Source organism: Bubalus bubalis, chromosome 9 (genome assembly GCF_019923935.1).
Source record: "Bubalus bubalis isolate 160015118507 breed Murrah chromosome 9, NDDB_SH_1, whole genome shotgun sequence".
NCBI classification, from domain to species: domain Eukaryota; kingdom Metazoa; phylum Chordata; class Mammalia; order Artiodactyla; family Bovidae; genus Bubalus; species Bubalus bubalis.
The window spans coordinates 64,198,062-64,223,253 of NC_059165.1; the positions used below are offsets into that span (position 1 = coordinate 64,198,062).

The 25,192-nt window shown below is 46.5% G+C and overlaps 1 protein-coding gene and 1 long non-coding RNA gene across 12 annotated transcripts in view; one reads left to right on the forward strand and one right to left on the reverse strand.

The window, feature by feature from the left end:
* Nucleotides 1–25,192, forward strand: part of LOC102410517 (core histone macro-H2A.1) — an 82,022-nt gene that overhangs the window by 49,189 nt on the left and 7,641 nt on the right. For 4 of the 10 annotated variants that reach the window (XM_044947638.2, XM_044947637.2, XM_044947636.2 and 1 more), the window contains exons 5-8: nt 7,014–7,124; nt 14,406–14,505; nt 21,069–21,158; nt 23,580–23,754. In XM_044947638.2, coding sequence (XP_044803573.1) covers nt 7,014–7,124; nt 14,406–14,505; nt 21,069–21,158; nt 23,580–23,754 — 476 coding nt within the window. Of the gene's footprint in view, nt 1–7,013; nt 7,125–14,405; nt 14,506–16,231; nt 16,323–21,068; nt 21,159–23,579; nt 23,755–25,192 lie in introns of all 10 variants that reach the window. The other 6 variants (XM_044947640.2, XM_025292666.3, XM_044947641.2 and 3 more) reach the window with 3 other exon arrangements.
* LOC123335081 lies at nt 5,345–23,580 on the reverse strand. 2 transcript variants are annotated; one of them, XR_006553384.2, is made up of 4 exons: nt 23,040–23,580; nt 6,546–6,664; nt 6,161–6,316; nt 5,345–5,480 (listed from the first exon to the last, which is right to left on the reverse strand). It is a non-coding gene; the product is annotated as an uncharacterized LOC123335081 (long non-coding RNA). The 2 variants fall into 2 exon arrangements; XR_006553385.1 differs by lacking the exon at nt 23,040–23,580 and having other exon boundaries at nt 6,546–6,674.

The following is a 25,192-nucleotide window of genomic DNA, read 5'->3' on the forward strand; positions in this document are numbered from 1 at the left end:
TATCTTTGTCTGGTTTTAGGATAAGGGTGATGGTGGCCTCATAAAATGAGTTGGGAAGTTTTCTTCCTCTGTGACTTTTTGGGACAGTTTCCGAAGGATAGGTGTTAACTCTTCTCTAAATATTTGATAAAATTCACCTGTGAAGCAGTCAGGTCATGGACTTTCATTTGCTGGGAGGTTTTTAATTATGGTTTCAATTTCAGTGCTTGTGATTGGTCTGTTCATATTTTCTATTTCTTCCTGGTTCAGTCTTGGGAGATTGTACCTTTCTAAGAATAGTCCCATTTCTTCTAGATTGTTTATTTTCACTGGCATATAGTTGCTTGCAATAGTCTCTTATAATTTTTTATATTTCTGTAGTGTTTGTTGTAACTTCTTTTTCATTTCTACTTTTATTGATTTGAGTCTTCTCCCTTTTTTTCTTGATGAGTCTGGCTAAAGGTTGGGATTTGATAATATCACAAAAGCACCTCTCCTACCATCTTGTTGTGGCTTCTTTTCTTTGAAAATACCTTTTTTTGGTGGATTCTAGTATTTTTTGTCACTGGTTGCTCAACAGTTTTGATTCTGATGTTTTCATGAGAGGAGGTGAGCTCAGGCCCTTCTATGCCACCATCTCGCAGAGATCTCTCTCCATTGGAATTTTGATAGGAATTGTAATGGATCTGTCAATTACTTTGGGTAGTATGAACATTTTAATGGTATTAATTTTTCCAATCCTTGAGCATAGAATATCTTTCCATTTATTTGTGTGTTTAATTTCTTTCATCAATGTCTTATGGTTTTCACTGTGCAGGACTTTCACCTTCTTGTTTAAGAATAATCCTAGGTATTTTTTTTCCTTTTAATGTGGTCATAAATTGTTTTCTTAATTTCTGTTTATGATAGCTCATTATCAGTGTATGTCTTGAAACACCGCCGAAAACCATGTATTGATTTTTTTTGTCCTGCAACTTTACTGAATTCATTTATTCTTTTTTTTTGGTGGAGACTTTAGAGCTTTTTGTGTATAATATCATGTCATGTTCAAATAGTGACAGTTTTACTTCTTTCTTTCTGAGTTGGACGCCTTTTCTTTTCTTGCCTGATTGCTGTGGCTGGAACTTCCGATACTGCACTGAGTGAAAGTGCCAAGAGTGTGCATCCTTGCTGCGCTCCTAACCTTAGAGGGAAAGCTGTCAGCTTTTCACCATTGAGTCTGATATTAGCTATGGGCTTGGTGTATATGATCTGTCTTATGTTGGGGTATGCTTCTTCTGTACTTACTTTGCTGAGGGTTTTTCATCACAAATAGATGTTGAAGTTTTTCAGTTGCTTTTTCTGTATCTATTGATGTGATCATGAGTTTTATCCTTCATTTGTTGATATGGTGTATCACACTGATGGATTTGCAGATGTTGGACCATTTTTCTATCCCTGAAGTAAGCTCCGCTTGATCATGGTGTATTATTTTTTTAATGTATTGTTGAATTCAATTTGCTAATATTTTGGTGAGCATTTCTGATCTGTGTACATTAGGGGTATTGGCCTTTAATTTTCTTTTGGTGGTGTCTTTGTCTTGTTTTGGTAGGATAATGCTCTGTCTCCTTTACACTTTAATAAAACTTTATTACACAAAAGCTCTGAGCGATCAAGTCTCGTCTCTGGCCCCGGATTGAATTCTTCTCCTCCTGAGGCCAAGAATCCCAGCATCTTTGCATGGTTCAGCAACAACCTTTCAGTAGCTTGATAGGGATTGTGTTGAATCTATAGATTGCTTTGGGTAGTATACTCATTTTCACTATATTGATTTTTCCAATCCACGAACATGGTATATTTCTCCATCTATTTGTGTCATCTTTGATTTCTTTCATCAGTGTTTTATAGTTTTCAATATATAGGTCTTTTGTTTCTTTGGGTAAATTTATTCCTAAGTGTTTTATTCTTTTCATTGCAGTGGTGAATGGGATTGTTTCTTTTGATTTTCTGGAAGGCAGATCTGTCCATTGATGAAAATAGGATATAAAGTCTCCTATTATAATTGTGTTGCTGTCTGTTTCTTCCTTTAGGTCTGTTAATATTTGTTTTATAAACTTATTTGCTCCTATGTTAGGTGTATAAATATTTACACATATTATATCCTCTTGTTGGGTTGACTTGTTTATCATTTTGCAATGTCATTCATTGTCTGTTGTTGTTTTAAAGTCTGTTTTGTCCCATAGCAGTATAGCTACCTTGGCTTTCTATTGATTTTTGTTTGCATGGAAAATGTGTTTCCGTCCCTTTACTTTCAGTCTGTGTATATTCCTACATCTGAAATGGGTCTTTTGTAGGCAGCACGTCAATGGGTGTTATGTATTCATCCACTCAGCCACTCATTGTCTTTTGATTGTAGAATTGAGTACATTTACATTTTAAGTAACTATTGATAGGTATGTATTTATTTCCATTTTAATTGTTTTTGTCTGTTTTGTAGTCCCTCTATTCCTTTATTTTCATGCTTTCTTCCTTTGTGGTTTGATAATTTTCTTTAGTAGTATGCTTACATTTCTTTCTTTTTGCGTATCTGCTGCTGCTGCTAAGTCACTTCAGTCATGTCCAACTCTGTGCGACCCCATAGACGGAAGCCCACCAGGCTCCCCCGTCCCTCGGATTCTCCAGGCAAGAACACTGGAGTGGGTTGCCATTTCCTTCTCCAATGCGTGAAAGTGAAAAGTGAAAGGGAAGTCGCTCAGTCGTGTCCGACTCTTAGCGACCCCATGGACTGCAGCCCACCAGGCTCCTCCATCCATGGGATTTTCCAGGCAAGAGTACTGGAGTGGGGTGCTATTGCCTTCTCCTATGGGCTTATTCTTTACCTTGAGGCTTATGTATAACACCATAACAGTCTATTTAAAATTGATAACAAGTTTGATCCCATTCAGAAGCTCTACACGTTTACTCTTCCCTCCATTTTACATTTCTTTGCTTGTGTGTGCTTGCATGCGTGCTAAGTTGCCTCAGTCGTGTCCAACTCTTTGCGACCCTGTGGACTCCTCTGTCCATGCCAGGTGCCTTTGTCCATGGGATTCTTCAGGCAAGAATACTGGAGTGGGTTGCCATACCTTCTTCCGGGGATCTTCCCAACCCAGGGATAGAACCCATGTCTCTTGTGTCTCCTGCATTGGCAGGCAGGTTCTTTTCCACTAGCACCATCTGGGAAGCCTCTTCTTACGTATGTCCTTAACTAATTACTGTAGTTAGTTATTTTTCGTTCTTTTAACTTTTATGCTAGCTTTATAAGTTAATAATCTACCACCTTTGCTATGTATTTGTAAATCATTACCAGTGACACATACTTTTGTAGATTTTCCTGTTGGTAAATTAGTGCCCTTTCCATTGAGCTTAAAGAAGTCTTTATTATTTCTTGTAAGGTGAGTTTAGTGGTGATGAACTCCTTTAACTTTTGCTTGTCTGGAGAACTGTTATCTGTATTCTTCACTTCTCAAGTAGAGCTTTGCTGGGTAGAGTATTCTTAGTGGGAAGTTTTTTTTTTTTTTTAAACTTTTAGCACTTAGGAAAATCAAGGCATTTCCTTCTGGCCTGCAAAGTTTTAGCTGAAAAATCTGCTGGTAATCTTATGGGTTTTTTTGGGTAACAAGTTGTTTTTTCTTGCTGTTTTAAAGATTCTCTCCTTATCTTTAACTTTTGCCACTTTAACTATAATGTGTCTTGGCATGGATTTCTTTGCATTCATCTTATTTGGAACTCTTTCAGGTTCCCAGCAGGATTTTCTTTTTTATGGCTAAATAATATTCCGTTGTATGTATGTGTTTGCGCATTTTCCTTATCCATTTATTTGTTGATGGGCACTTACGTTGTTCCCATGTCTTGGCTATTGTAAATAATGCTCCACTGAACATGGGGTGCCGATATCTCCTCATAAAATGTTTTCATTTCCTTTGAATACATTCCCAGAAGTAGAATTGCTATAGCACATGGTAGTTCTATTTTTATTTCTTGAAGAATCTTTATATTTTTTTTTCCCGTAGTGACTGGACCAATTTACAGTATGGGGCAACAGTTTTAGTGCAGATGACCGTATGCAAATGAATGCTTGCTGAAAATTACCAGTTTTAATCACCACAGGCTAAGCTTTGTAACCTGACTGCATAGGCAGCTGCTGGCTTGTATGAGGCTCACAGGGAGCCTTTCAGGCCCCTCCTCCCAGTAAAACCAGTTCCAATTCCCAGATGCCTGAAATTCTATCATTTAGGGCTTTCTGACCTCTTAAAATTCATGTATCCTTGGACAGAAGCAGTAAATCTTTGTCTACTTATCAACTGCACTCCATTCCCAAGCATTTACTGAATATCTCCTGTATGAATGGTGTTCACTGGGTAGACCATTGGCTTTAACAGTTTTTTGCTCACATACTTCCTAAAGCAGTTTTGAAAATCTTCATATCTCATACATCTAAAATTTGACAACTAAACTTCTCATACTAATAAATTTAAATCTCTATAAAGGGCATAATTTTGATATAAATACTGAAATTTAAAAAGAAAGCTCTTTCATCACTCATTTAAATGTATCCAAGTAAATCTAATTACTGTGATGGTTTGATATACCATAAAATACACAAGCAGGCTCTTTTTTAACAGTTGGAAAATCTACATCATTTTTCTCCTTTGAGCCTTGTTTCCCTTCCCTTTCCCCAGAAAATTTTATCCTAACATAATACATTTTTCTTTGCTTGTACTGTGTTAGTGATTTGCACAACAAAAGTAATTAACATAAATTTAAATTCATTTTGAAAAAATTTCCTGTGATCATAAAAGCACTAAATGTTATGGTTTGCACAGGATTGGATAGTTATCATCTTTATTAATAATACACAGTTGATCAAGCTGATAAATACTCAACACATTTTAACTATTGAGAAAGTAAAAGTTTTTGAAGCTGTATCATGTCATAGGATTGATTCAAGGAAATAGTTTTTTCAATTAACTTAAGTACCCTAAGATGAACATTGCTTATTGTAAAAATGAATCATCATCCTATATTTTTATACTTACAGGTACAGTGCCTGGAAAGTCTTGCTCAGAAAAATAATTAAATGGGAATGGAAAGGATTTTGTTATAGCAACATCACTCAATCCTCTAAACTCTTTCTGAGTTACATGCCAACAATCACATAGTAATCTGTCATCGATTTGTTTTAATGTTTTATTTTAGAATTGTTTTAGATTTATAGAAGTTACAAAGCGCGTATAGAGAATTTCTGAATATCCCTCACCTAGTCTCACTGTTGTTAACATCTTCCATAACCCTGTACGTTCATCACAACTGAGAAACCTGCACTGGTACTCTACTATTAATTAAACTCCATCAGTCCTTTCTTTAATGACGAATCAGCTGCTAACTCAGTTTGGTATTTCTTCAGTTTTGTTGAAAGCACAGAATTAGAAACATCTGACTTGTGAAAGGATTTGTCATCCAGCCTTTGCCTTTCTTGTTTCCTGGAAAGTATATCAAAAAAGGCTTTACTAAGACTTACTATGTAATTGTTGGTTATACCTGTTTCTCTTTTACTTGTCAAATTTGATACACTCAAATTGTTAGGAGAACCAGAATAGCGATAATTTTAATACATCTTTGCTAATACCATGTTTCTTAATAAAATGCTTTCTGTCTTATCATTTATATAAACACCTTGGAGCATCAAATTTAGCTCATTTAATTTATAGAAAATAGTCCAGGTTAGCCATGTAACCTAAATGCGAAACCAGTCCTTATATTTAAAGCACTTAGTAAAACTAGACCTTACTTTTCAATGTCAGTAAAAAATGTTAATATGTTAATGAATTTGAGTATTAAAAGGGCAAATGGATAGGGCACGGGCCTTGCCCTGAATTTACTGTCCAGATCCTTCCTTTGGGAAGGCATAGCCATTTATATTTCTCACCCCCTACTTTCTTGATTTGCTCCCATTAGACCATCCTTCAGGAGTGATGTCCTTTTTGATAATAATTGGGGGAAGAAAAAAAGTGAAGTACCTAAACAAAAATTGCCATTGTGCTCACCTTCCTCACTCGACAATATATCTAAATATAAAATAAATCCCCAAATGAGCCAAAATATCCATTTCTAATACATGCCTCATCCTTAAGAGAAATGAAAGACTGAGAAAGGCACGTACCCCTACTGGAAGGGTGGTGCGCCACGCAGTATCCACTCTTGGGATCTGAGAAGTAGCTGTGAGGGGAGTCCCAGCATGAAGCCTTGATTGCTGCTTAGATCACTCTTAGGACTGATCCATTTCAGGAAGAGGTAAATACTTGAGGAAGCTGAGGATCTGGAGAGCAATTAAACATACACAACATACCCTTGCAAGGCTCTTGGAAACCCCAGGGTGTACATCCTTCAATGTGAATGATGCCAGAAAGAGGCCCAGGAGCCTGCCAAGAGTCATGCCCACTGCTGGGGGTTGGAGCATTTCAAGGGGGCAGATCAGCTCACCAACGGCCCCCATATGGAGGCTTCTCCAAGGCGGGTCTTAGTGAAAGAAAGTGGGAGAATCTTACCTCATGAGCTGGAGAGCCTTGGAGGGTGATGGTCCTTGGTCTGCTTTTTTGGCTCTTTGAGAACTAAGTACCCAGAGCAGTTTGTTTTTTCCTCTCAGATGTGAATACTGTACAGGCATCTAGAAAGTGAAGACCCTGAATTAAGAGACATTTACTTGGTCTACAGTTAATACAAGTGTTTCTGTTGTAAATTATCACTGTGAAGTTTTGCCTTTAAGCAGCTTTTTTTTTTTTTTTTTTTTTTTAAGATTCTGAAGTGATGAAAATACAATTTAGCACTCTGTATGGAATGCTTGGGCTTGAATGCAGGCCTGCAGCCCCCAATGCTGAGAGCTGGTAGTGGTTTAGGTTCCTGTTTTCTCTTGAGTATTATGGGCAAGGCTTCCTTTTCACCTGTTAGAAAAGCCCAGATTCACATGGCGGCCTCCACCTGTGCGGGCCTCATACTGACTCTTCTGTTTGTGTAAGAAGAAGCAGGGAGAAGTCAGCAAGGCCGCCAGCGCCGACAGCACGACCGAGGGCACACCGGCCGACGGCTTCACCGTGCTCTCCACCAAGAGCCTCTTCCTCGGCCAGAAGGTAGGCCAGCGCTCTCCCCAGTCTGCTCATGTGCCCTGGGACTGATGGGTGCCTCTCCCAGCAGAAAACCTGCCTGCGGACCACTCCTGGCCTCGTGGGCTGGCGGAGAGAGTAGGGGCGGGCAGCTTTAGGAACGAACTAGGGGAGGGCTGGGCCAGGTGCTGAGGGGAGATTGGCAGGTGGGGAGAGGAGATATGGTGGTGAAGAAGAGGGACAGGAGCTCCTGTGGGGCTGGAGACACCCTGGGCTCGGTCTGTGGAAGGAGCTGCGTACATGGGAGGACCTGGCCATCCTATAATCTTGGCCAGAAAGTCAAAACCAGGGCCTGGAAAGAGAAAGATCTAGCTGGCAGCCCAGGCATTCTGGTGGATACTGGAGGTGGAGCCTTGATCCAGGGGCCGGGATTGTTGCTAGACACACCGTGCCACCTGAGGAGCCCTCAAGCCAGTTGTTTGTTTGTTTTAACCATGGGCAGTATGTTTTCAGCTGCCCCAGTGGTGCAAATTTGCCAGGACACTACATGGTTTTGTAACAGATGATTCACTTTTGTTGAAAATAAAAATGATGCAAAGGCTTTTAAGACCTCAGGAGGAGGGTTAAATTTCTCTGTTAACACCAAAAAAGGGGGTGGAGAGACAGTGGGAATTACTTGGCTGATTTTTTTTATTTTTTATCCTACATTAAAAAGTATTAAAGGCATGGATTTGAACTTCCACGTAAATTGCATTTAGTTTGAATGTGGTGAACAACTTGGTCCTGAAGCTGCATCATTTTTAAAAGCTCACCGTCAGTTTTCTTTTGCATCTCAGTGACACAGTCCTCCTGCTCACTTCATTGCAAGCCTCCTCCTCCCCTCCCGCTTCCTGTCACTAATTGCACTCAGGCTCTCATGATGCAATTCCTGTGGTGGACTCTGTGTTCCAGCAAATAACCATTACAGTGTACATTTTATAACCATTGTCTGTATTTTGTATGCATTTTTCAAAGGGAAAATATACGCAGCACTAGTTGTCATCTTAAGGTCTGGGGCTTTGAGAGTTTTTTGTGTAAAATATTTTTTATTGATAAAATTTCAGCACAGCAGTGAAGGCAACCACCTGGGTTTACTTTCACCCTTTAACCTGTCCTTTGGGTAATATATTGAAAGTTAATGTGACCTGTCACCCAGATTGCTTTCGTTTGAACTAAAGTGTGAAAACGCTCTGCGATTTAAGGACTAGCTCCAGTGTGCTTTAGATCCCCAATGCTATTAGCCGGGACTTGGAAGCCTGTTAAACAGGTACAACAGTTCAGCCCAGGAGCCACCCTCTCCCTCACTCCTTCCCCTGCCCCACCCTTGGGTGCCTCTCCCTTCCCTGTGTTCTTCTTGCTCTCTCCTGCTGCTTACTCCAAAACCAGCCTCAGATCGGAACTCCTCGCACCCCCTTGCGGGATCCCTACAGCGGCAGTGTTCGGCTGTACGGCGCCTGTGTACACATAGCAATGCTCTTCTTGGCCATGGGATCAGGGCCTCATGGGCTACATATGAGGCCTGGGAGGGAGCCAGCAAAGGCTGCAGATTGATGGTTAGCATTGCTGTGACCGAGCAGCGCCACCTGCTCCGTGATGGGTATAGTCTGGCCTCTGACCTCAGGGCAGCACCACAGGCAGGAAAGTACCGGAAAGTACAAATCCAGTGAACACTGACTACACCCGACTTAGGTTGGAAGGGGAAGTCCAAAATGCTGTAGAGAGGCACTGATACTCTAGAGTAATTTACAGGTGTGTTATCTAATACTATATAGGAAATACAGGAAGAAGGAAGCAGTGGGCTTGATAGTAAAGCTAACATGGCTGTTCGATATCTTGACTTTTGGAGGGAAAGCCTGAAAGGATGGGCTGAGCTGGAGCCCAGTGTAACATGGTCAGCTGTGAGAGAAGGGGCTGAGTGCAGAGCTGGAAGAAACACCCACCTTCTTTCCCGTCCAGCTTCATGACCCCAGATACACACATCCAGGATGAGCTACCCCAGACCCAGTCCTGTAGGCACCCTTTAGCAGAGTAAACTGTGTCTCCCCAAAAGTGCTGTCACAGAGTAAATCAACATCTCAAGTCAGCTGGGGCACCCTCTTAGAAAATAGTGTCCTTGGAACCCTGAGCCCCTGCAGCGTGAGAAAGGGAGTAAATGTTCCTAGTTAGCAGCATTACTTTGAAGCAGTACTTTCTGGCCCTCTGTTAGTTTTTACTGTTGGGTGCAAATCATGGCATTTAGTGCAAAAGGGGCCTGAGCTGTCAGACTGACACACAGGAATTTTCACACAAAGCACATTTTAAAATGTCATTAGTGCAGGCACTAGTTTTGACTTGGATTTTTGGAAGTGTTTCTGAAAGGGTGCTTCACAGCGATGGCTGTATGGTACCCGGTGTTCTACGAGTCTTGTTTTCCGCCTGTGACAGTGACACCAGAGAGTAGTGCAGGCAGGCTGAGGTCAGAAAGGTGAGACTGCTCACGCCGGTCCTCACAGGCACAGTTGCTAAGCTACGCGCAGGAGAAGCTGGCCCGGGGCTTAGGAGCCGGGGCTCTAATTGTTGATGATGATGTGTTTCACATACAGCTGTCTCAGGAGTAATCACTCTCATTATTCTTTGATTTTACCCAGTGTTCACACACATTGTTGAATTGTTTTCCAAAGGGAAACGGTGCTGCGAATCCAAGTTGACTAGATGTGTTTGCTTTGTGATTCAGTGGAGATTCTCAGCGTCTTTTCAGAGATTTAAAAAGCTTTATGTTCAAAAGCAGTACTTCCAAGGGCTATTATAAATCTTGGTCAGTGGTAGTAAGTGCTGTAGACTTCCCTGGAAGAGTCAGTGTTACTAGAAGCGGCTGGGAAGGCGGTGTCAGGAGGGCATGTGTGCGTGCCCTCCCCGCCCACACCGCACACTATCAGGATTGCAGCCAAACCCCTGTAGGCTGCTCGAGGCAGGGGTAGGCACCAGGGGTTTTCTTCCTCAGATCCAGACACCCTAGTCCCGGGGGCTAGGGAATAGTGAAGAGAGAGAGGGCTCTTGAAGCAGCAACATGGAGGAAAGGCCCACCACCCCCTTCCACCCTACGGCAGACTGTTGGCTTCTGAGACAGTTTAGGACACGGGCGATCCCATGCTTTTCCTCCGGCAGTGTCCTGAGTCCTTATCCTCGGGTGGCACATTCTAGCCTGAAATGCACCAGATGCCACCACCAGGCCTGAGCCTCTGGGGGATTCAGACCAGGCATACCTGCAGGCTGGGCAGCATAGCACAGAGGAGGAAGCCCCTTCACCTGAGAGGCCGGGGCGGGAGTGGGTCCTGAAGCAGGCCCTGGAGACACGTTGTGCTCTGCGAGGAGGTGGAGACAGTTCTGTGGAGGACCTCTGCCTCTACATCCACCTTAGTTGAAGTGGACCTGAGGACAGGAGAAGAGTTCCATTTTATGTGGCGGATACAGGGAAAGAAGTCTTCTTCCTCGTCCATTGTAAGGGAATGAGAGAGACAAAGCTTGGACTATGACAGTCTATACTCAGTGAGTCACTCAGATGATCTTTAATACTGTTATTCCCTAAAATTGAATTTCTGATCACATATGTTAAAAATAAAAAAAAAGGATTGTACTGCTTCCTTTAGCCAAGGAGGTCATGTCAAGATATCCCAGATGTCCTTCCAGTAGCACCAAGCCACCAGCTCCTTCCTTACCACAGGCAGGCTGCCTCCCAGCCAGCTCCTGGATGGCCAGGTCAGCTCTGAGCCACCCCAGGTCCCAGCCAGGACAAGGGAAATTTCTGAGCTCTGACCTCTCCGTATCCCTGCTTTCAGGGAAGCAGTTTGTTCATCTCATCACAGAGTTGTGTCTGGATGTTTGATGTTCAATCCCAGCTCTGTTTGTGGGCCTACAGAGACCCGAGCACTGTCTTAGGCATTGGGTGGCCCTCTCTCTGCCTTCAAGGAGCTTACACCCTAATGAGTTCACATCAGAAGTAGACAACAAGGATTCACTAGGCATAACTCCTCGAGGGAAGACTGGGGACCCTAGACATCAGAGGCTGGCTCCAGCAGAGCCCAGTGACCTGGGCATCATCAGGTCCCCATGGTGGAGGAGATCCTGAAGGACCCTTGGCTCAGTCCCCTTTCCCCAGCCCCATAGCCAGGTGGGACCCCCTTTCTGCTGTATACCCAGTGATGCTCTTTGGTTACTTTCTCCAGTGGCCAGTAGTCTTCACAGATATTTTAAATTCACCATTCTGGGATTTAAAACTTAGTTTTCCATCTTTTGCAATATTAAGACAAGGAAGTGGTCACCTTACTCACATTCCAAAATCATTAACAAGCCTCCCCACTCCCAGAAAATCAGACTCAACTTGGGAATGTTCACAGTGCCCCAGACATCTGATTTCCCAGCCCACAAACACCCCTGCTCTGCCATGTGCTTCAAACAGCTGTGCACCCCTTTGGGTGAGAGGCCCAAGTGGATTTGACCCGGGGTGGGTCTTGGGGGGGCGGTCCTGGGACCTCCTACTACTGGACATCTATTCTGGGCCTGCCAGGCCTGTTGGCATATGTCCTCTGCACATCCAGATCCTTTCCAGGCATGTGCATGTGCGGCCTCTACTTGTCCTCCTGTCCAGGGGAGCTTCTGTCCTTGTTCGTGATCAGATGATCAGATCACTGTCGGCTTCTGCACCTGGTCCAGCCTGCCCAAGCCAAGCTGATTGCCCATGTACCTTTCCAGAGTGCCTGAAGCAATCTGTCCTCTCCCCTCCCCATTCCTCTCCCCGACACAAACACAGACTGGGCCTCCCCCAGGCACAAACATTTTTAATAGCAGTACTGTTTTGTGGCTCAGCCCCTCACCCTGAGGACTTCTGCTGAGCCTGGCACCTGGCAGAACAGAGTTGGGAAATCAAGGCTCGGTTGTGGGTGAGACTGAAGGTGCACTTGGTTAGCTAGGGCTTTTCCATGCTAGGGGCAGTGGCTCCCTGACAGGCAGGATTCTGTGATTCCAAGAAGGGGCTGCTTCCACTCAGAGGGAAGGTGAGCCCAGAGAGAACTCGGAATTCTGTTTGCAACCTCTCCCTCACTTCAGCAAGGCCCTGAAGCCCTATGGTTTCCCCAGAACACTCCTCCCCCTAAAGAGCAGGGGGCAGTTCTCCCCAGGCAGAGGCAGAGGCAGAGACAATTTACCAGGGTCTCCCTGGCTAGTTGAATCAGAGCCCATGGAAATAGCTGATTTTCCATTGAGGCATTTCTGAATACAAATCCAGAAGTACCTATACAACTAGGGGGAAAAACAGCATGAGTTTTAAAGATTTAAACATGTATGACTTTAAAACAAACCAAAAAAAAAAAAAATCTCCTAGATGTCTTTAAAGCGTATTCACCCATAAAACCAAGTGGACTGTTTCCCCTGCCCACCCCACCTTTCTCCTTTCCATTCCTCCTGCTAGAACCTCCTGTTGCTTCACACAGTGTGAGTTTTTATTTTCGGTGGAGGGAGCAGGGAATATTGGCTTAATTTGAGCTTTTATAAACAGCTTTTGCTTGATGTCATATGCAATACGTACATGATACATAATCAAACCCTTTGCCTTGTCCTGAAGCTTCACTTGCCTTACTCTGAGATCACACCCCACCCACACCCCTTCCCCTTGAGCACAACCATGAGTATCCTCGCCCCAATGCCATCCCTTCTGTGCCTCTGTCCTGGCACCAGGGCCCACATATGCTTCTGAGTGCATCACTATGTGAGGTCGCCTCAGTGGGCATCCTCCAGCTGCAGGAATGTCAGGGCCCCCGATCACCCTGCAGTGCTGAGAATCGCACCGCAGAAAGTGTAAGTGGAGAGAACTTGGGCCTCTTCTCCCTTTGAGCCCTAACTAAAGATGGGCCTCCCTTCGCTGTGGCGAGGCCTAGCCAGGGTCCTTCCCTGACAATAAGACCAGTTCATTTCCACAACTTTTAGTCTAAGCAGGTCCCTGTTTTGAGAATCTGCTTATTGCTTCTGGGAATCAGAAATGGGGGGCAATATTTCTATTGCTTATAGAATGCCAGGGTTTGGTTTGTTTGTTTAGTTTTGTTTGCACAAAATGGTCTGGCCCCAGAAATTCAGTCACTTGGAGCTTGTGGCCAGGAGCATCCCGGCCGAGTGTCTGCATACGGCCCTTTCCTGGGGGGTGAACGCCTGCCCCACTGGGCCCAGGGGGTGTGGTCAGCTCCCCAAGCCAGGCTTGCAGTTTGTCTTGGTCAGCAGCTCCTCTGGGGGCTGCTTGGGCATGGCTCTCTGTGTAGCTGGTCGGAATTTCTGTCACTGAAGAACAGCCATCTTCCCTGGGAGAGAGTGAGCACTCCGCTGCAGGCCCTTGGGCCTGAGAGCAGGAAGGGGAGTCCTGGGCCAGCTCAATCCCCCTGCACCTCTGACAGCCAGTCTAGAACGTAGATCCCTCTCAGAGTGAGGGTGGCTGTGGCACCAGAATAGCAGCGGGGAGGCAGGACGTGCAGTGGCGCTTTACAAGGACTCGGCTGGTGGGGTATTCATAAAAGCCACTCAAGGAAAACACTACCCATTGCGCCTCGGAGTAGCCTCACCAACAAGTGAACCCAGTTTAAAAGACATACTGTCTTGATGGAGAACTGCTGTGTTTCTTCCTGGGTTTGGCCAGATCTTCAGCATCACATAGCTAACAGGCATATAAAATTAGATATTACTAAATAACAGACCATTCTTGCTCCTCACCACCCCCGAGCAGGGCACGGGAGCCACTTAGCCAGTGTTCACAGTGACATGAAGAGCCTGAGAGACCCATGGCCGCTTGGAAGAGAAGGGCAGAGCTGCTAGGGGTTTGCCCAGACCAGCTAGGACTTCTGCAGCATCCCAGTGCTCAAAAAAGAGGATGGCTCCATATACCTCCTGACCCTACCCAGCCCTGAGGAGTTGACTCTGGGTCCTGACAGCTGCTGTACCTTGGCACCCAGATCTTGGCACCCACCTTTTAAATGAAGGTAGACGCCCCAGTCTGACTTGGCTTAGGCTTCCCTTTGGCCCCAGGCATCACCAAACAGGTTCTGGACCCTCAGCCTAGCTTGCTTCTTTTTAGCATCCTGAGTGGCATTTGAGTCTTTTGTTTGAAACAGATTCATTTTAGCCAGAGTCCCTCTTCCCCTTTGTGCCCAGTGCACCTGGAGTAGCCCCTGCCCTTCATCTATATCCCAAGGCTCCCATCTCTGTGACTTCCCAGCTGTCCTGTTATTTCCCACCTCATGCTTTTCTTTTCAGCTGAACCTTATTCACAGTGAAATCAGTAATTTAGCCGGCTTTGAGGTGGAGGCCATAATCAATCCTACCAATGCTGACATTGACCTTAAAGATGACCTAGGTAATTGGGGATGGGGTTTGGCACCATCAGCTGTCAGTTGAAAAGTTATGGAACCCAGAATTTAGGCTCTTCATCTTCTCAAATTACAGATGGTCAAACTAAATTCCCAAAACCGAGATTAATATTTGAGAGTAGACACTGAATGTCTACTTACTCTAAGCCCTTCCAACTGGGAATGATGTGATTATGTTTTGTTAAGCCCTATTGGCTGCTTTCCCCTTGATTATAAATATATTTCCATCTAAATTCTCTTCCATAATGATCACACTGACTGCTGGTTACTTTGGGGGGGATTTTTTTAAAACTGTGTTTTTTGGTTTTTGTTTTTTTTTTAAGAATTGAAACATCTCAGGTCACTACAAAATGAGTTTCTCCATTTAAGCCTTAATTAGAAATGACAGTTAAAGCATGAAAACACTTGAGAAGGGAGACGGTTAAACTGCACATCAGGATATTATTAGGTGTCTCATCCACCAGCAAATTGGATTCCCCCAAATTTACCACGTACTGCCACTTCAACTTTTCCTACAACTGAAAACAGTATATGACTGGGTGCCACCTTCATGAATTATTTGGCTTGAGATGATATTAGAGAGAAGGCACTCATTCTCTTTCTGAGTGAGTTCCTCCACAGGAAAACTATGCCAGAGCTGTGGAGTCCCTGTCCAGGAGGGTGGACGGTTCAGGACAAGCTGAGAGGCAGCCCTCAGGAGTCCCACTCTGTGGTCTCACCTTTGCAGAGAGGAGCCGTCGGCTCAGGGCACAATGAAGGCTTCTATCTCCTTAGCTGTGAGCCTTGCGGGGGCAGCAGGCACCCACCAAGGCAGCCGTTTATCTGATACTGACTTAGGTATGTTTTGTGTGCCTTTAGCTTTCGTTTTTGGCCACCTTTGTAAAATGGCAGATTTCCTTACCGGGAGAGACGCCCATGCCAGAGCCCAGGCCCGACCCACACAAACTGGGTGCAGTAATGGGCTGAAGACGTGAAAACTGGGACTCAAAAATGCCCTGCTTGAACTTGTTTTCCAACTGCCTTAAACAGACACTTTCTTTTTTTAGGGGGGAAAAAAAATGCCCACAAGCTAGAAAAGGTGAGGATTCATCTATTCACAATATACATAAAAACAAGATTAGAATAAGAGGTAGGCCTAGAAAAATATTTTTACACATCTAAGGGAAAGAATAAAGAATAAAAATTCCTCTGTGCACACCTATACTGTTTTCTCCGTTTTCAAGAAATGTCCCTTGAAGGTAGACAAAATGATGAACTTCACAGGAATAAAAATCAAACCCTAAACGGTGACTGCTGCCGAGAAAATGGAGAAACTTGTTGTTTTGGTCGGCCTGATAGTCCACATTTTAAAAAAAACCAGATGCCATGTTTAGTAGCCTTCTCAGTGGGGTGCCAGTCTTACAGGCTTTTGCGAAGTGAAACGGGGCATTCGTTGTTCTTTCTTTTAACCTTTGGAAATGATCTCGTGTGTGTTTCTCTTTTTTTTGGACCTGTCATTCAAATGTTTAATTTAAACATGTCACATTTGATATCCCTCCCCCTCCTCCGCTCACCCCCACCCACACGTGCGCACACCTCGTGGACTGACTGCCCTTTGGCTCGTATGTTGGAATCGACCAGGTAGGCCAGCCCTGCCACTGGGGCCTTAGTAAATGTGCCTGTGCGTGGGTCTCGGTCCAACACAGTTGATATACATTTGTTTACCTGTTATAGTTGCAAGTTGTACAGGCTGACATTGCCTCGATCGACAGTGATGCTGTCGTTCACCCGACAAACACTGACTTCTACACCGGTGGTGAAGTAGGTAATGCCTAGCCGGGTGCTGCCGAGTGTGTGTGTGCATGGTCAGTGGGCCGCCGCAGACAGCTTGATCCTTTGACAGCTATGCAGGGCTGCATTCATTTCACACTTCCAGCTGTCCTGACCTTCCCCGGGTCTCCCATCCCCGGGTCGTGAATGCGGGAAGTACAGCTGACTGTCAGCCAGGCTACATCATGCCGCTCCCAGCTGGGCCCACTTCTGGTTTGGAAACTGGTTCAGCAACATCGTGTCCTCACTTGCTTCCTGAGGCACAGCTTTAAGCTGCCAGGGGGATGCAGCCCAATGGGCTGTGTGGCATCCATGACCGCTTCTGTGCCCTTCTATGGACCAGACACGCAGGAACGCCTGTGCACAGGTCTGTGTCAGAAGCACACTAGTTCCTGACAGTGGCCTTCAACCTTAAGTGCACGCTGGGGGAACTTGACAACCCTCTCCCACACTCATGTTCTCAGACCTTAAGTGCACGAAGGTCCCTTCATTCTGATGTCGTGTTTCTAGACACTCTTGAGAAACACTCTTCTGGACCCAGAGAGCCCCGCCCTCTCCCCAGCAGCTGACCCACATGGTGGCATCTGGCACTAAGTAGCTGCCATCTGGCCCTAAGTAGCTGTGGGTGGGGCAAGGCAGAGTGAGCAGACTGGCACAGACAGTGCCCTGCTGTGCCAGTGTGTTGAGGGGCTTCTGTAATGTGGGTGTGAAGGCATCTGGGAGTGATGGCAAAACAGTGCAGGTTTGGAGCTAGGTAGGAGGTAGGATCCTGAATCCTAACCTTACCATCTACCAGATTTGGGGCCTCGGCAAGTCACCTGACTCCTCCTCAGTGCCTTGGTTTCCCTATCCATAATAGTGTGAACAATGAGAACTGTGTTGAATTATGTTAAATCATGTAAGCAGAGCACCGTGCCTCACGTCTGGCTCGTGATAGGGGCTTGCTGTTGTCGTCTTGCTCTCAGGTGCATGTATGATTCTTACAGTGGGCGTGCTGATCCTGAGAGCAGCATTTCTGAGTGTAGATTCCAACACCAGCTTCCAAAGAGAACTGGCTACATTTCTATTAAGGACAGAAGTGAAGTCATCTTGAAGGATGAGGCTGTAGGGATCTGCCTGAGTGTCCCAGACACTAGCAGCACAGCGGCTTAGCAATCTGTCGCTGTCCAGCTCTGCTCAGTGTCAGTCACTAAGCCCGCTGTTCACAGTCTGCCCCAGCCACTGGGATTTGGGCTGATTGCTCTCCTGGGCATTTTGGATTTTGGATAAGGATGGAAAGACAAACTGGATGGAAAGTCGGGATTTGCCAAACCTGCTAGGCCCAAATTAAATCAGGCTGTAGGCAATTAAAATAAACTCCCCTTTCTCAAGATTTTGGAGGAGTTTAAGAGCTCCTAAATCAGGCAGCTTAAGCGAAAGATACTTCCTTTCTTAACCAAGTGAAAACTTGATGGGAGGGAAGCACTGATTTGGAGGAAACTAAATAAACAAACAGCTAAGGGCTTATCTTTTCAGCCAGGATTGGCTAAAGCCTGGGTTCATCCTGCCATCCTGGACTTTGGGTGAAATGGAAATTATGAAACTTGCTGGGCAAAAAAATCTTGCCCAGGGGAGAGAAAGGAAGGGCCAGCCTGCTGCTGCTTGGGAAGTCTTTCCTCAGGATTAGCCACACCAGGAGGTGGAGCTGGAGGTTTTGAGGCCAGCTGGGGTAACAGGCAGAACCAACTGTCCCCACCCCACAAGAGCCCAGTCCTTCATAAACCATGAATGGAACTGGTCTCCTTGGAATAATGACAGGGCTAGTGCTTTTCTCTCTGACACACATGCCCTTAACTCACTCATGTGCACAGGGCAGGGAAGAGTAGCCTCAGTGACATGTAATTAACCTGGGTCTGCAAGCTCTGCCAAGGCTACCTGGCACGTCACTCCCAGACACTATCAAAACAGGTCCAGACAACCTGACTGGCCAAGGAGCAAGATTGTGCCAGGACTAGAACTCAGGGCTTCCAAAGCCCACCTCTGTGCTTTTTCTCTGAACCAGTCCAAACTAGAACTGAACCCAGATCTCTTACAATACCAAAATAATGGTCAACCAGATTCACACATGGTCTCAATTGGTTCCAGCTCCTACTTTGATGTGTGAGAGGGGAAAAGAGGAAGCGAGGATGTAATCACTCCACTTCTCATATTTGGTGTGAATTCCCGAGTCCTGAGACTGCTGGAAGAAGGAATGCGAGTGCAGGAATGCTTAGCCCCAGTGATTAACTTTTACCCATCAAAAAGTTCTTTCTAACAGTGAAATAGACCACAGGCTGAGCCTGACATTTGTCCAAGCCTAAATTTTTGCTTAGGCTGTTTTGAACACTGATACTTATGCCTGCTTTCTAAGCATGAAATAATGTTCTTGTTCTCATGGGAGTAACACATGTTTATGCTTGGGGGCAAATAAGCCAATTGCTTTATGATTAACCCTGAAGTTAAGCCTAAAAAGCAAGAGTCTTACATTAAGAGTGTTGACAATACAGTTGAAATGGGCCTGTTTCTTGTTAAAAAGTACACGTGTGTCTACATGAACATGTGCATACATATGTGTGTGTAGGAGTCAAGTCCTGACCGGGTTGATTGCCTGCAATCTAGGATTCAATTTTTAAGTTTGGGAAATGCATTAAGTGTAATTTAACGTGCAAATTTCACTTCTAATTAAAGCAAGATTTAATTATAAGTAAAAATTTTAAAGTAAACACTCTTCCTAAGATAAAACACCTTTAATTATAAATCAGCCCATTTTCTTAAATTTTCTATTTCAGAAAGGTGTCAGTAGTATCAATACAGCACTGATTTAATCTTCCAAATTTCCCATTCCTCGTAAAGAGTAGGTAGACTAGAGAATGCGTCCTGAGATAGTCCTGCCTAGAGCATGTTCGTGTCCATCCCTCAAGCTGGAGGACGGATGAGGAGGGAAGGCCAGACCAGGCGTAGTTGGTCAGCAGTGTTTGGGATCCAGCGACTTTAGACTTCAGATTCATTTCTCTCAGTTGCATGGATGTTTCGGGTGATCCTGTAACTGGGCCTCACTCACCTGGGTTGTAGCCTCAAACTCTGCACTTCCCGGTGGTTGAAGCTGAGCCATGAGGCCCAAGCCTGCTCCCCTAAGCCCACTGGGCACTGTCCTGGATGCTGAACTTTGTCACGAACACCGGAGGCCGATGCCGCTGTCAGTGAAAGTCTCTGAAGCGGGCGGACGTGTTTTACCTCTGCACGCCTCTGCCATTTAAAGCCCACTTCACTGCTTTCCAGCACAGGTGAAGGCTTGTGGGCAGTGCGGGCTAACGAGGAGGGGCACTGGATCCCACCTCAGGGATCCCACCTTAAACTCTGCCTGAAAGCCAGGCCTTCCGCTAGCTGAGAGCTCCTTGTAGGTGATGGCCTGCTGCTCACAACCATTCAGGCCCCCAGACTTCGTAGAGTGGGCGGCTTATAGGCGGTGCTTGCCAGTAGCCCTTGTGCTGACTTATTTGTGACAGTGCCCAGGCCATCTGCTTTTCCTTCTAGACACTTCCTGGGGTTACTTCACCCCTCCACAATAACATGCTAATGAGGCAGGTTTCTCTAAGATAATCAAACCTAGTCATTCCAGGGTGAATCCAAAGAGAATCTGGGCTGGTGCATCCCAGTGCACCCTGACTGACCCATAACAGAATATGCCGGGGGCACCTGGAATTTTCCATGACAAACGGTGAATCTTAAGGGGAGTATTTTATCCTCTTGTGAGGAATGTACTTTAAAATGTGCACAGCTGAGGAAGCAGAGCTTAGGGAAGACCAAGGCCCCATGCTGGCCAAACTTAAAAGGATGATTCTGAGTGCTTCTCCCTAGTGAGACATTTAACGCACAGACCTTATTACAGGTGTCGATAATCATATTTGGGAACTTGGCTTTCATAGGAGGAATTGATTACTTAGTAAGTACCCTAATTCAAGAAGAAGTGCTCCCCAAATCCCATTTGATTGTTAAAATCTGGTCCTGAACAGATATCCTTCTTTCCAAGCTTTAAGTTCATCTTTAAGCTCTGTTTCTGATGTTGCCCTCCTTTACCTAAAACGATTCTGAGTCATTAGTGTGATTAAGGAAATACTGTCTGAGGCCATTTTTTTTTTTTTTTTTTTTAATTCACACATGACACCAAAGCTGCAAAATAGAAACTAAGCGTGGTAGTAGGGCTAGCCCAAAGGTGGCCAAATCTGAATGCTTTCTTCTGGGCCTGCTGCCAAGAGGAGAGCTAGCTGCCTGATGGGGGCCTGCTATGCTTCCTCTAAAACCTCCTTATTTGGGGGTTCTCCCCAGAGACAGGGAAGAAAATCCAGGGGGAGGCATCAGCCTTGGAAGCCAGCACCATCTGGTTTCTCACGCTGATGGAAAGCATGCGAGACAGGCGTGCTTGCAGAGAACAGGCGTCGCCTTCACATCTCTGGCACATCCAGGATCACCCCAAGTCACCCCCACATAAAGGGGCAGCAGAGGTGGCCCAGTGACCAGCCGTGCAGAGTGGTGACTGACTGATGATAAATCTCTTCTCAGTTCCACTTTTCTGACTCAGCCACAGCTTTGTTCCTATCTTGCAGCTGCCTGGGAATTTAGCTGGTCAGATCATTTTTAGTATGTAATCATCTGACATGCTAAGTGTCTGTGTGTGCCCTGGGACCCGGGGATGGCAATCTGACCTCGCCCTGTTCTTGTCTAGGAAACACGCTAGAGAAGAAGGGTGGCAAGGAGTTTGTGGAAGCTGTCCTGGAACTCCGGAAAAAGAACGGGCCCTTGGAAGTAGCTGGAGGTGAGGAGGGGCAGCACCCTGCTTATCTGGGAGTGGTACATGCTGTATCACAGAAACCATTTTACAGGACAGATTAGAATTCAGAAGTGTATGGGGTGTCTCCAAGATGGAGGCAGAAGAAAGCCTGGTAGACTTTTTATCACACACTAATTGTCAGGAGAGTTAAGGGTTGTGAAAATTGCCTTTCTAAAGTTTTTTCCTTATTACTTAAAATAGCTTCTAAATGTTTGATGTCTAGTCCTCAAATTTTAAGCAGTTACAGAAGCCAAACTTGGCAAATCTGAGAGCCGAGAATTATAGTGATACTGAGCCATCTGCAAAATTGCTGATGAGAGATGCAAATGAATCATTTCCATTCAGCCATCTGTGTTTTTAATGGGAGTAATATAAATACACATCTCTCATTTGCCAATTACACCTTTCCTGATAAGAGGGGTAAGAAAATGAAGTGTGAGATGAGGAGAATTACTCATGAGAACTCAAGGCAGGGCACTGCTCCCTGCTGCCAGCCTGGACTGGGGGATTTTAGGTGGACACAGGGTTTCCTGAGCACCTGAGAGGCAGGACAGGGGGCAAGGCTGGCTCACCCACCAGCTGTGTGAGAACACCATTCCCTTCCTTTCTCTCTGGGCTCGTTTCCTCTTCTTACTAGATGGTTCCCCAGTGCCCATTCCACATCCTATTTATGATTCTTAAAATGAATCTTAAGTATGGGCATCAATGGTTCCTAGGTCACACCCACACAGCCTTCTCTGAGGGTCCCCCAGGCCTTACACCTCCTTCCCCAGTGCCTGCACATGACCTTTCATCCTGGGCTAGTCATGGGTCCCAGCAGGAATAAGAGGGTGGCATTGCATTTGACCTCTGCTCTGCCAGTTCATTTCAGTTTTGCCTACAAAGGGCAAGGCACTGCAGAGAGTTTGTTGGGGCACAGTTACCAAGCTCTTGCAGGAAGTTGCCCTTGGAACTGCCCACACTGAACAGGGAGGACACGCACAGCATAAAGCACCCAGCCAGGGGCTCCTGGCCTTTCCTCAGCCCCCTCCTGGCGCCTCTCTGTGCCAGCCCGGCGTCCTTCCCATTGGTACTTCGGTTCAAGCCCGTTTGGTGGCCCTCAGCGGGAGGTGTGATGAGAGGGGGGCCCTGATGCTGCCACACACCATCTTAGCTGGCGACAGAGGAGCCACAGCTGGTGCCAACCCATTAGACTTAGCACAACTAAAGGTACGTTTGCTTGTTTCCAAAAATGAGAACACATTTTGATCTTTATTCTAAGATCTATTTTAGAAAATGTTTTAAAATATTTTTAAGTATGAAGGAAATAGATAATCACTGCTAACAGAGGTTTTATCTTTTCCAAGCATGGTTTAGCAGTTACTTCTCATGTGGGGCAGACCCGTGAATTAAGTCCCACAGTGTCAATCAAGCCCGCAGTTCTTGAACCAGTCAGCAGAGCCAGGACTCAAAGTCAGACCTGTGACTTTGGGTTCAGACTGTTGCTACTGCACCATGAGACACTTCTCACAAATCCCTCTTCTCTGGATTCTGCTAGTCAAATAGCAGACCCAGTAACAACCAAGACCCCTGGAAGCACTTGGGTGTTCTTCACAAATTGGGTTTAGGGAACATTTGATCAAAAAGGTTTGGGTGTCTTAGTGGAACGGTGGATGGAGACGTGAGTGTGCTCCTGTACAGAAATCTGGTAGGCAGCATTCATCAGATGCCTTGGTTCTAGAACCACCTTCTTTGCGCTGCAGCTTTTGGGATGGGAACCCTGGAACATGCTCTGGGAGCCAGGGGCTGACCTGTCACATTTCCTGGTGGGAGCAGACCCAGACCATTGTCTTTAGCTCTGACCCAGGGTGGAGAGAGAGCACACACCTGGAAAGGCAGGTCTGCCGTAGAGATCTTCAGCTGGAGAGAGGCTTCTCCTAGGAGAGGAAGAGAGTAAGATGGGAAATGGTTCCATCCTAAAAACACAGTCCAATTAATTCTGTCAAAACCAGCAGGATGGGTCAGTCAGGCAGAAGACTAGAACAGCAGACCTGCTATTTACTTTCCCAATAGGTTTATTCTGAACCATGTCTGAGAGATTTATAGATACATCATAATTAAATGCACATGAATCCACTTGAGGAAAAGGCGGTTGGAGACCCCAGAAGGCAATTAATTGGAGGCTACAAACATTCTGACACATTTGGTCAAGTTAGATGGTTAACGCTCTGCCTTCTGGGAGGGTAGGGAGAGTGTTTACTGTGACCTTGGCTAAAGTTCCTGGTGGTGATGCGTCCTAACGCCAGCTTCCCAGGTGTGGGGGTGGACGTCCCCCTTAGAGGGAGGAGGGTCTGGGGCGTGTGCTGGAGAGTGGCCCTTGCGCTTTGTGTGGGACCCCACTCACTGCTCCTCGCTCGTCCCCTGCAGCTGCTGTCAGCGCAGGCCACGGCCTGCCCGCCAAGTTTGTGATCCACTGTAACAGTCCCGTCTGGGGTGCAGACAAGTGTGAGGAACTTCTGGAAAAGACGGTGAAGAACTGCTTGGCGCTGGCAGATGACAAGAAGCTGAAGTCCATTGCCTTTCCATCCATCGGTAGCGGCAGGTAAGGGCATGTGGCTCTCTCCCCGGTGCGTGTGGGCCACGCTTGCAGAGAGCTCTGTGCACACGGTCAGCTGAGGCTGCGTCCAGCACTCTCTAGGCAAAGCCCCTTACCTGTGGATTCCCGAGCGTTCTCCACCCTCCTCTCTACCTGTGTCTCACTGCCCTGCGCATGAGGTGGATCTGACTGGGCAGGTACGTGAAACAGGGCTGCCCTCTCTTCCCAGCCCTGAAATCTCCCCAGGGAGACTTACAGAGGTTGTGGGGAACAGTACAACTGCCCCTGAGACAGACACACAACCCAGAGGGGCAGCCCTGGAAGGGTGGAGTTGTTGAACCTCTAATGGGGCAGGTAGGACTCAGCCACAAGCCCCCAACCACAACCCCCCCACCCCCACCCTGGTTGGTACACCCCAGATGTCAGCACATAACCCATAAGGTCCCTGCCTGTCAGCAGCACTGCGCTCGGGCCTGGCTGACCAGCCGAGTGATAGCAGGCAGACGAACCCCACCTTTGGCTCTAACCCCCTACCCTGTAAAAGAAACGTGATTGTCCCCCTCATCATGCAGCATCTCAGGACCGCTCAGACATTAAGGTGCTCTCTGAAAACAGCATGCTTTGAGAACTCTGCCATGAAGAAGGTGGGATGGCTGCCTCTGAGGCTGTGTCTCACTGCCCATCACATCTCCAGGCTCCTCCCTCCCCAGGGTCTGAGCCTCAGGCCTCTAGAAGCCTCACCCTCTGGACAGGGCACAGTAGCAAGTGGAAAGTGGCCTTCAGAGCTGCTACAGCCCAGGGCACTGTGTCGGCAGGTATCGGTCCCTGGGGCATCCTGCGCACACGGAGAGCCTTCCAGGGTGTCTGCCATCAGTGCCTCCCAGTACCTGAGGAGGGCGGGCTGTGCAGTATAGCATGGGTCCGGCACACTGACGCTCCATGACACGGCCAGCTACATTGTCCTCCTGGGCCAGAACCGTTCTTTGTGCATATAGAAAGCTGCTCTTCTCAAAGCGTTCCCCTTCCAAACCCACGAGGAGGACAGAGAGTGGACTTGGCTGGTGCACCCTTGTGCAGACCTTGTAATGCTGCTTCCCTGAACAGCGCCATCACTGAGGGTCCCACAGCCCACGTGCCAGAGCCGGCCCTGGGATGTCTGCCTGAGTGGAGCTTAGCCGCTGTACGCAGAGGGCCTTGCCTGTAGGCAGACGGGCACCGCGCGCCAGGGCCACAGTAGTCACACCAGAGGGCCCGACACGGGAAACTGTTCCCTGGAGCCTCTGCCTTTCCCCGTCCCCCTCCAGCAAGGACAGAAGGCGCATCCCCCTCCTGGAGCTGAGCTATGGGTGCCACACCTCCCCTCGGGCCCTGCAGTTCTGGGCAGTGGGAGGGGGCACAAGGGCCCCACTGCGGAAGCGGGCTCTCTTCTGGGGCTTACTAGCGA